The sequence below is a fragment of the Solea senegalensis genome, linkage group LG8, assembly GCF_019176455.1.
Source record: "Solea senegalensis isolate Sse05_10M linkage group LG8, IFAPA_SoseM_1, whole genome shotgun sequence".
Lineage (NCBI taxonomy): Eukaryota > Metazoa > Chordata > Actinopteri > Pleuronectiformes > Soleidae > Solea > Solea senegalensis.
This window is the reverse complement of record NC_058028.1, coordinates 15,497,815-15,509,962: the sequence shown is the minus strand read 5'-3', so window position 1 is coordinate 15,509,962 and position 12,148 is coordinate 15,497,815. Positions and strand designations below refer to the sequence as shown.

Genomic DNA, 12,148 nt, shown 5'->3' with positions numbered 1-12,148 from the left:
TTACACTTGCCTAAACCAGTACTGTATGTCCATATGGCACAACAAATGTGATTTAAATTAATAAAATGCATATTTTTGAAATAGTCTTATCTACCACACCAACCTGGATAAATCATCCAAACCTGACCACTGCTTAGGAAGCCAAATATATGATTCTCTAATAAGAAAATTAGAGCCAAATATATGGTCCATTACCGTGAAACATTAAGTAATTTTCCCTATTAATTATTGAAAAAGAGAATTATTATATCTGTAGCGATTCTGTGTGGCTCCTTTCCTCTTCCCGTTTACTGGAGCTCTGTAATTTTCCCTATTAATTACTGAAAAAGAGAATTATTATATCTGTAGGGATTCTGCGTGGCTCCTTTCCTCTTCCCGTTTACTGGAGCTTTGTAACCTCCTCCTCAGCGACAGCTAATCAGCACACCTGCATGCAATCATCTCATCATCTTCACCTTTTCTCCAGTGTACATGAACCTGACTCTTCAAACCATCTTTGTCAGATTGTCTGTTTATCCACAGTTGTATTAAAGCCTATAACTCACTCACAACACTTATGATTCGTCAGGTTTTTTATGGACTTATTTGCTGTTTTTTTCTATGCTTCATCTACTCCTAGTATCTGGTTTTTCCTTGGTAAATGAACACTCTCCTCTGATTTAAAACATACATTATCTGCCTGCTACTCTCAAACGTCTTCAAGCAACTTTGTGCATCAATTATTTTTTCATCAGTCTTGAACATCTGGGTCTTGTTGGTCTGATGACACACATAATTGAAATAAGCAATTATTTTCATCATCAAGAACTCCGTCCATTATTTTCTTTAATAACAAACAGATTTTTTTAGTGTCCTTATTGAACTGTGCAGGCAAAATTAAAACCACGTAAAATATTTCATCATGGATTACATAGACTGTGTGTGATGTGCGACACTGACATTTTGAAAGGGTGCTGGGCATCCCCAAAACTCCTGAGCACAAAAATATGAGTATACAGTCCCTTAGTTCTTTCAACTTCAGACCAAAAGCATTTTTATAAGTCACATTTACTTTTCAGTGTAACTACAGAGGGCGTCTTTGAGAACTTGCTCCTGTGTCTAGTATTTAATTTGTTATTCAATTGTTGTTGTGCTGTTTTTCTGTATTTCTGTGTTGCACTGTTGTTGTGTTGACCTTGACAGGTCTCTCTTGGGATAACTTGTATAAATAAATAAATGAATGAATAAATAAATAAATAAATACATTTCAGTGTATTGACTGACTAATTGTGTGAGCTATATACATACCTATACACATGTACATACACATTATTGTACATGAGACCATAAAAACAATGTCTCACACTCTTACATACACACAACAGTCTGTTTCACCTTAATCAATAAACACTTGTCAATAAAAGCCACCGACCGTGGCTTTTATGTGTGTGGGTCATTGACACTTCGAGGAGCCACAGCCACTGACCCATTTCCAACCTGCCACAGAGGGACCACAACAAATTACCACGCTCCACTCCACCGCCATCAATAACTCAATATTCTGCAATTTATTCAGCCTCCACAGCCAACAAGTTAAAAAAAACAAAAAAAAACTTTAAATAAGAATGTAGCATGTGAATGCAAGACAAACAGCAAGAGGGATGAGGTGTGAAGGTCCAGAAACTTCCATCACAGAAGACATTGTTATTAACACACAAATGAACAAGCCAACAGTGACATTTGCAACATTTATAATGAAATTTCTTTCAGACAAACAAGTGCATAGTTCAAGGACACTGAGGGTGTTAGCTGCAACACAGCACACTACAAATCTGACAAATCGGTCATTAATGATGCTACTCAAATGATTCATTCAATATGGGGATTAGGTCAAATGGACACTCTAAATTGAATGTAGGTGTGAGTGTGAGAGCAGATGGTTGTTTGTCTCTATGTGGCCCTGCGATGGACAGATGATCTATCCAGGGTGTGACCCCGCCTATCGCCCTATGTCAGCTGAGATTAGCACAGCACCCCCTGTGCCTCTCATGTCGAGGATAAAGCGGTAGAAAATGGATGGATGTTTGGTGCATTATGATAAACATACACCTTTATTCAGCTGCACACTCACATATCTGACTAAAATACAACAAAATAAACATAACAAATACAAGTCTACAAGTACAGTAGACACAATAAGTGCACACACACAGTTTAATTACAGCTTCATGAATTCAGGGAAGACATAACAGTGAGGTAATCATGACTGCTGATCATCTACTATACAGCACAGGACACTTTGATATGTCAATTTATTTATTTTTGCCGAAACACAACATTTAACATTATGAGGCATGTATTGTGGAACAGAATGCAGATCATAGTAATTACTTAAAGCAGAGGTTTGAGACTTAATTAGTTTATTGATAAGTTGTAAAAGCGAATTATTTTCTTCGACATTAAACCAAATTACATTTTTATTTACATGGCATTAATAATGAATATGTAGCTGAAATAAAAACTATATATCATATGTGTGTGTGTGTGTATGTTAGTTCATCTGTCTTTCTCTAATATAATGCACCAGTTTCCCTGATCGTGATAACTACTCTGTACTGTGACTCCAGCAATCTGACCACACAGCTGCTCCAGCTCCCCCTGCTGGAACACATGGTAATAGCGGTGGAAGACTGGCTTTGGGCTGCCCTCAGATTCTGGTCGAAGAGGAGAACTGGATGAGTGTGATGTGTTATCACTGGGTTTCGCTTCTGGACTGTGAGTGGTATCACTGGACGTGTTGGAGCCAAAACCTGGGCTGAGTGCATGGTCACAGTCTAATCTGGTTTTGGAACTCAAACTAGAGGGTAAACCAGAGTTATCTGAAGCCTTTGTGGGCTTCTCTTTCCTTAAATTCTCTTTTCCACTCTCTCGTGATTCATCTGCGCCTCGCCTTTTCCCTTCTTTCAGATGCCAGGGCACCAACAGATCCTGGGTGTTGAAGGCTGTGCGGTTGGTGTGCACACTAAGTTTGCCATCAGTTACTTTGTTAACATCTTGCATGCCATGAACATGAGGATTTTGTCCATCACAGATGGAGCCAAGGTGTTCATCGGGATGCTCTTTGTTCTGTTCCTTCAGGTATTTGGACCTTTGTTTCTTGTACTCTTGTTCAAAAGCCCACACATAAATGAGCGCTTGACCTCCAGGCTTCAACAGTCTCACCAGCTCCCTCACTGCTGCCAGCCGACGCTCCTACAACACGAAACACACAAGCACAAACTTGTCTCACACGATCAGGAACTTAATACTCCAGAGACTAAAACCACAAACAAACCAGGCACTCAAACATTGCAAGTGTATTTCAAGGCAAAGCAGACTGAGGGATTAAAGGTTATGAAGCATTTTTATTTTATGAAGCAGGGAACAGGGAATCAGTAACTTACTGTGTGAAATTCAACATCTAACAAAATGCTTCATTTTAACATTGCTTATATAATCACATTCATAATGTATAAAAATGTTTCACCAACAGGAAAGCATCCCCGTTTGACCGGTGTTTCTGTGTAGGTTAATATCTCAGGAAAAACAGGAAAAAAAGAAAATAGTGCTTTGTATAAAGATGCCGTCAGACACGGTCTGCTTCTTGTGTCTGTGTGCGCTGTACGTACCTGTGTGGAGAAATGGTGTATGACAGCTATGGAAATACAGGCATCACAGGAAGCTGTTCGCAGAGGCACACCGAGAGCATCAGATACAAATGCTTGGAAACCGCGCTCCGCGCAGATTTGAACGAGAGCACTGCTTCGGTCACAGCCGATCTGAACAGACAAAACAAACACACGTAAAATAAACAAAATAATAAATCAGAGTGCACAAGGTATACAGTACAGACAAAATAGGAATAAAACATATTTTAAGAATAGCACTACATTATTCAACTCATTTTAATGTTAAGACAACTTAAAACAAACTAGACAATGGCTGATAATAGATATCTCCCTTCATGTGAACCATAAAACATGACCAGCATTAACATCTTCACACACTTAGGTAAATAGGTAAAAAAACACCTTTGACTTCCTCAATTACTTGACTGTGGAGCAAACAAATAAGGCTTATAAATCATACTGTAAAACATAAGAGGAGACTCAGCACTTGACACAGCTATTCCTTTTCATTTTACATTTATGAGAATGCTCATCATCAAACGCTGTGACATTTGCTCGTTTTGGTCTGAAAAAGCAACATAGCCCTCCTCAGCGCCGAACAAAGAATAGAGACCAAATTATTTTTAAATCTTGATTTAACATTACACAATATTTTCTGACATTTAATGGACCAAACAACTCATCGACTGAATGATAATGTGCGTGTGCTATCACACAATGGTCATTATACAAGATACAGTGACAATAAAACCCAGAGTGAAAAAAGGAATGTCCCTACAGGGAAGAATGAAGTATTGCAGCAGTAATATATGATGACACTCACAGCTGTCACCTCCGGGTTTACACCCAAGTATTTGCCATTTCCACAGCCCACATCGGCTAGCACACTGCCAGGTGGGAGCGAGGACAGAAAATGGCAAACACGAGGCCAGGGGGAGTGGCGAGTGCTGCTGAAGTGGGAGGCAATGGCATCGTACACCCGGTGCACATACTCCTCCTCCAGACGAGTTGCATCGGCATGGCAACAGGGACGTGAGGGGGGAGATGGTGCTGAGAGAGCTCTTTGACTGTCACAGGATGAAGGAAAGGCTGGACAGAGAAAGAGAGGGAGATGAATGAACACCCATACATCCCCAACTACAACTTATATTTTGTGTATTTTTAAAGAAAATATGCAAAAAACCTTTTATTAACAAGAGAAAATAAGCAGATTGAGGATACGACTGTGGCTTCTGGGTAAATAGTTGAGTAAACTTAGAAAAAGACACATTTCTTGGTGCTACGAACCCTTGAACACATGTATGCCACACATACTGTATATTAGAAATGGACATAGCCTTTCGGTATGAAAAGTGAAGCCTACTGAACGAAGCAGGACGGGCATACCAGTCTGCTGATTACAAAAAGAACTTTGGTGCCAGTCATATCTCAAATCATGATGCCTCACAACAGGAGTTAATTTCACAACTAAAAGACTATGTTCATTTTTACATAGAGTCTCTGTTATGACATTAACTTCGATGAGTAAAATGTGTGAAGAGAAACTGCAAATCACAGTTTACAGGTACACAGGTGGTACTTTGTATCACCTGTGTACCTGTAGGTGTTTTTGTTAACTTTTTGGGAGAATTTCTGGTATAAACACTGACATTGTCAGGACCAGTAGTACTAATGAGGACCCAAAACCTGGTTTTTAAAGAGACAGAGCCTCATTTCTGGGGTCCTGGTTAGAGATAAGATGAATTGTGGTTAGATAGGGATTGGCATCAACTGTTTATTGTTAAGGTTAGTAATTAGGCTTTAGTTCTCTGCGTATGTGTGTGTATGTGTTGGGAGGGACGTGCTATACAGGATGCACACCTCCCTCACAAAACAGTAGATGCTTCCTTGTAGGTTATGTCAAACACAGAGTCCATAAAGTGTTAATGTGTTCAAATTCACTTGTGCTTCTACAAATACTGTGTCAAACTTGTGATGTACAGTATATTGAAATTAATTCACACACTACAGTTACGGTGGAAACTTTTCTCTCATGAAGTACAAAGTGCGTTTAATTTTATACTTTATACTTCAACATTCTCACCACAGTGACAGGGTTCGTGTCTGATCTTGCGGAAGGTGAAAGAAGTGCGGGTGCCCCTCTTGCTCAAGGTAAGACTGCTATTAATCCCGACATCAGATGCTGTGTGAGCAGGGGATTGTGGGTCGCAGGCTGGCACCATATCAAACTTCCGAGGAGTAATCCTAAAAAAAACAAAAGACAAGAGGAAGAAAGAATCTGGCACTGCTGTGAAAATCGAGAGCAAGATAAACTCACTGTCCAGCTCACTAGTTGCCAGATTTGCCAGTCAAAAGTGACCCAAGCAGAGTTTCAAATCTAAACACAATTTGTTTACTCTTCAGAAAATTAAGCTCATTAAATTTAAAATGAGTAGCTTCTGATTACTGTTTTCTAATGGATGTCTGAACAATTATCACTTAATGACATAGTGAAGTAAAATGTACACAGGGAAGTTCTGCATTGGGGGTAGTGGTATTTATAACATGTAAAGATTTCAACGATTTATGACTCCACTTTATGACACTTATGTGCAGAAATCTGGCATTTTAAAATAGTTATATCACCACAATTCCTAGTGTTACGCCTATTACACTTGTCCACCTCTCTTTGTCTCTCCTGGAAAGGAAAACCACCCTATCTGGCAACACTGTAACTCACCCGTGGGTCCAGAGGTATCTGCTCTCTCCCTTCATCACCAGGAGACTCCGTCCTGGCAACACAACCGGAACAAGACGACCATCAGGGTGACGGAATTCCATCACCGTCTATAAAACACAGAAAATATACATATAAAAGCAGTGACTTATTATTCCTGATTTTTCAGCTTCTTAAATATGTTTTGGTAACAAGGAAACATCGATCAGCATTTTCTGAAATATTATGGACGAGGTAACTAATGAATTCACCAAGAAAACAATCACCAGATTAATTGCAGCCCTAGTCCGTATCTCTAGGTATTGGAAAATGTCAACTGTCATCCATATTTACTTGAATTCTCTGATGGGATATTGCTCAGTTCAATTAAATTGTCTTTCATATTCCACCGGAGCCATGTTGTTGTTGTGCAGCTGCACGTCATTCAACAATAATCAACATTTTCCCCTGGAAAGAAGCTTCTGTATTCAATTCTGACTTTCAGTAACCAGGTTTTCATAGATATTATCTGTGATAAATTAAAGGTATGACAGTGCCAATAAGCCCAATATTAAACTCCATTGTTTTCAACAGTTTCAAGTGACGTCACTCACAGAAGAGTCTCTTTGCCTGCTGCTCTCTCACTGACAACCAGGAGAGGCATCTCAGTGTTTGATCCTAATGTTTCTTTACAACGCATAACAGGATGAGCTCTGCTGGGAAATTACATCCACACAATTTCAAACTGCACCTCTCCAACTTCTGACAGCAAGAAAATTGGATTTTGTAAAGTCCACATATATATGTGTGTGTGTGTGTGTCTGTAAGGGCAAGAGGGGGATAGAAAGAGGGGGCTAATGAGAGATATGCTTGCGATTGTGTGAAAGCATAATACAGACACCACCAGCAAATGATCTGATCGTTCCCTCAAACCAGAACACACAGGCACTCTCCCTTCCTCTCTGGACTGTGCTGTTTTCAGCTGAGAAGTGTCAGCTAATCAATGAAACTGGTGGAATGTGACTACGTGATCTCTCACTTACTCACAAGCACAAACACCTATAGAGAGCCAATTTGTTCATTTCTTTCTCCATATGTAAAATGCAAGAACAAACAAGTTCGGTATAAACCTGAAATGTAGGGCGGAGTGATAGGGCCGAAACATACATAACATATGCTTGCATGAAGTTTAAAGGGGTTTCATTTATGTTGACTGAAGTAGTTTACTACTTGACAACACTGAAATCAAGTTATTATGACGTAGAACTTTTATGAAGCTTTGCATCTTTTCTGCAAGAACCTAAAATGAAAATTGATGTTTTTATTACATTAGTTACTGATTTAAGTGTTACTCTCCTGAATTTCATTGTTAATTTAATACAATCTTGTACTTCATCATAGTCTCACCAAACTGTCACAGTCAGATCACACACACCTCTATATGGTTTTACGAATGTATTTTAAATCTCAAAATTGTGGTATGTTAGCGTCTTTATTCTCTAGTTTCACGTTCCCCATTAGCGCCAGATAAAAAATGTCTTCTTTGTTGTGCACGGTATACCTAAAACAAAGACTGCACTGCACTCACACACTCATTGTCAGTCAGTCAGTCAGTGTGTGTATGTATTTCTGTGACAGATGATTGCAAATAGAGTTTCAGACAAGCAGAGACAGGTGGGTGTTCATCAACAGCACCACCCTGCAGAAACCATGCAGCTTCCTAGAACCACATCACATAGAGTCACACAAGGACCAGTCAAGGACAAATGAGAAGCCATACCCAGTGTCTTAAAGGAAAATTATACACATTTCTCCTTTGGTTTAAAATGTATCACAAGCAGAATGACTGTGACACAATTAAGAAGAAGCAGCCTACTTTAATAAATGGCCACATTGCGCATAAGTAAGTATACAAGTATGGTGGAGAGAAACAATGTTGTCAGCAGGGTGACAAAATGTTCTCAATAATCTTACAAGGACACGCACACATAAACACTATCATTTATGACAGCTGTGGCCCTGGGACAGACGAATCACACTGGTCAATGAAGCAACAGTTAATTTGACTGATCAAAGTAGGGGCAAAACAACAGAGAGAAGAATGTCTGAAAACACCAGCTTTAAATTTACACCAACTTCAAAAGGTCCAATGTGTAAGTGAACTCAATTGGAAGACCCCTCTGTTCATTCCTTTCTTCCACATAGTACAAACAATGTTGTTCTTCGTTACTGACAGGTTAAGTGTCCGCTTCAGAATGTGAAATGCACACTCTGGCTGGTCTGTCCGTTCAGGGTGCTGAAGACACATGTGACGCAAGATGGAGGCAGCAACTCTTAGGCGATATTTATTAGTCATTTATTAAAAGTGATCAAGCACTTTTATAAACATTATGGGCAGTTTTTTGTAATTGTTTTGCCAACAAACTCTCCCAAATGTTACACACTAGTCTAACTGTCTCAATCCTTGCTCTTTCATTCTAAAATAAGAAAACCTTTCTTGAGACCAACAAAAATGCACAACTTTCAGTTTAAATATTGTTAACACGCCTTCAATAACACTGACCGATACTGGCTGCACAAGCTGATTGATGACATGTAAAGCCGAGACAAATACCAAACCACAGGTCTCTGGCAGCTCACACACTCAATGCCTGAGTCACTCAATGACGCACACACATCTTACCTTTGCACCGAGGCTCAGTGACAGAATGGTGTCCTCAAAGGCAGAGTGAGTGTCCACATGAGGAGGGATACCTGCAAACATTAACATCATCACACACCAGACAAAAAAATAAAAAAAGGTTCCTCTGACAGGATACTGCTGAGCATTGCTGAAGCTGTGTGTGTCATATGTGTCAACTCATTCTGACATTTAATGATAAATTCAGGTGAATTAGCTTGAGCATTAAAAATCATTATTATTATTAGTAGCTTTTCATCAAAAGCTTATTTTACTTTACATTACATTACATTACATGTCATGTCATTTAGCAGACGCTTTTATCCAAAGCGACTTACAAGGGAATTGAGTCCAACCTGCCAGGGGTGGAGTTGAACTTGCGCCCATGATGTATTTTGCACACAGGGTACCAGTCTTAACCACTGAGCTACCCCACCCCATTATTTAAATCTTAACAAACAAACAGAATGGATGGACTGTTCAATTCTTCATGGGTGCATGATGCAAGGATTTCTGCTGCTACCTTGTGGTAGTAATGGGTAAGCTCATGACATGAACAACATTTAACAAAAGACTGGTTTTAGGAACCAAAAATGTAAAACTAGGTCTGAGAGACCAGCAACTTTATATTAGTTTTACTAGCCTCTGATATGAACAAACCACAATTTAAAAATCTGTATTTGTATCTTTATTCAGTGGTTTGCACACTTCTTTACAATAAATGCATGTTTGAGTTATTCACTAGGATTAATTAATAAGGCTTAAATTCATAACTTAAATACATTTTCAACACAATTTGGAGTTAGAGTAATTTTAAAATAGCATAGTATAGTAGTATTTTCAGAGTATGTATGTAATAAGTTAGGTCACTTCAGATATGACTGGAATAACTCACCCTGTCCAGACTCATACTGGTTGACAGTCAGTTGGTCTGGCACAGTGTTGATGTGTCTGTTCCTCAAACACCGCTCCAGAACAGGGAGACACTCCTCAGGAAGACCTGTGAGTGTGACCATACACATAAGCTTCCAACACATAAGACACATGAGCATACAACACATGTGAATAATTACTTTGTTTTATATATATGTAGTACTCTGCAAAATGCTTAAAGCATCACCAGTTTGGTAGTTTTTATGTCTGTCAAATATGTGAATATGTGAATATATGTATGCATAACGAATAATCTAGTAGCTGTGAAGGACATCAATTGATGGTGCTTAAAAAAGACAATGTTGAGGAAACTCCAGCTAAAGAAAACACTGCAAACAGGTAAAAGGTTATTGTAGGTACACATATGACAAATTGATTTATAAAAGGTGGATTATTTAACAGATTACCTGTAGGTAAAGGCTTATCCTTATCCACATTGTTGTTGTCATAGCGGAATTCAAAGCCATAATGTTTGACTCTTCTGTGCTTCAGGGCCTTTTGAGCTGAAGGTATTAAAATGAAGACATCAATCAGTTCTCAGCTTTTCAATAAATGTACTGTACTTATGTTTGAATTTGTATTACTTACAAATTATACAAACACATTAAAACGCATGATTCATTTAGACTGATGACAACATTGTATATTTAACACCAATATAAATTTTCAAAATAATAAATAATGCCTGATTTGAAATAGACATCAGTAGCACCTTGTAAAAAAAAAAATACTTTGTATACAATCTGTTTTTTCCAGTCAGTCCTTCTCTGTTTTTGTCTTCTTATACAGCTATTAACACATTGAACAGTTCCTCACCACTAACATCACCATCAGTGGACGACCAGTCTATAGCAGTGAGCAACAGGGCTTCTTCTTCTGGAGACACAAAATCTTCTACTAAAACTAATCCTTGAGGCAGAGAAGCAGACTTCTGTTCCTCACAGGGTACTATACACAAACATACACAAGAAATACAATGAGGATTACACCACAAACATAATGACAATCAAAGGGCTATCTTCCAACTTTCTGATAATATGTGAAGTAAACATTCATGTACAGTGTTTAGGACAAATACCTGAGCTGACATAACTGAGATAAAGTGTCACACTATTCTCTCCACATTGAAGCTTCTGTCCATTAAGGTGGACAACTGCTTTTCGAGCACTCTCTTCAGATCTATAGAATGACAATAACAGAGTGTAAGTTTTAAAACCACAACTTTCCAGAGGTAATCAAAAATGTTTTATGAAATGCTACAACTGCACCTGTATGTGACAAATGTGTAAGGTTTGTGAGGAGGCATTATCAGCGTCTCCACCTCGCCCATTTCGTTAAGAACTGCGGAAAGCTCCTCTCGACTAACACCATTTCCCAGGCCACCATTAGCCACCACCAAACTCTACAGATGAAACCGACAAATGCAATAACAAGGGCAAAAAAAGAGAAACACAACAATCTGAATAAGAGAAAACAACACTAAAATTGCGATGCTTGTTAGCAACTAAAAAACTGCATTTCACTAATTGTGCTGGCTACATTTTAATCAGGTAAATAATGGCAAAATAGTGGCTATGATGTGTCCAATTCAATCCTAAAGAATGACAACAAATCACCATGCGGCAGAAACAAGGTGGGAGGTCAAATCCATTTTTGGTGGGCAAAAACCGCATTTATTTGTATTTTATTGTGTCTACTGGCTCCAAAGGGTAAAAACTGTTAGGTGGAAGGCAACCTGCTAGCTCGACAGCTACTATACTTCCTGTGTTTGCAAACGTGTTTATTATCATAATTATAATTTACCTTGGTTGGCTGCGGTGTTGTGCTGATGCCTTCATGTTTCAGTAAAGTGTGACTGGCTTTAATTTGCTTTCGGAGAAGTTTCTTGTCCTCTTTACTCTTTCTGACGGCGCTCACGTTACTTTCCACACAGGCATCCATAGTTCGTCGTTCTATTTTGTCCGGGCACAACTATTGGTGAAGGCTAATGGTTCCGGTAGAAACTCCTCAGCTGTCAGGCGCAGCACGGAGAGAAAAGTTTTTTCTGTGCAGTAGAAATGTCCTGTAGCCCAAGTGAAGAGGCTACGGAAAAAGATATGTATACTGCATTATTGTATTCATAAGTTATCCAAAAAGTTACAAAGTAACTTAAAAGTAAATGTAATGAAGTAAATGTAACTTGTTATTACCCAC

The 12,148-nt window shown here is 38.8% G+C and overlaps 1 protein-coding gene across 1 annotated transcript; it reads right to left on the bottom strand.

The window, feature by feature from the left end:
• Positions 1 to 2,166: 2,166 nt before the first annotated feature.
• alkbh8 (alkB homolog 8, tRNA methyltransferase) lies at positions 2,167 to 11,912 on the bottom strand. Its single transcript, XM_044033086.1, has 12 exons — positions 11,759 to 11,912; positions 11,224 to 11,357; positions 11,034 to 11,134; positions 10,772 to 10,903; positions 10,363 to 10,458; positions 9,918 to 10,022; positions 9,026 to 9,096; positions 6,367 to 6,473; positions 5,731 to 5,891; positions 4,471 to 4,736; positions 3,648 to 3,797; positions 2,167 to 3,231 (listed from the first exon to the last, which is right to left on the bottom strand). Exons 1-12 carry the CDS (start codon positions 11,894 to 11,896, stop codon positions 2,536 to 2,538), a joined length of 2,157 nt encoding a protein of 718 aa, XP_043889021.1. The 5' UTR covers positions 11,897 to 11,912; the 3' UTR covers positions 2,167 to 2,535.
• Positions 11,913 to 12,148: the final 236 nt, after the last annotated feature.

Excerpts from the sequence above, each read along its gene's own strand:
- alkbh8 (XM_044033086.1), bottom strand. The coding sequence starts at position 11,896 with ATGGATGCCTGTGTGGAAAGTAACGTGAGCGCCGTCAGAAAGAGTAAA. Across the intron at positions 10,459-10,771 it reads CACTGATGGTGATGTTAGTG|CTCAAAAGGCCCTGAAGCAC; the intron begins GTGAGGAACTGT and ends TAATACCTTCAG. Across the intron at positions 4,737-5,730 it reads ACACGAACCCTGTCACTGTG|CCTTTCCTTCATCCTGTGAC; the intron begins GTGAGAATGTTG and ends TTCTCTGTCCAG.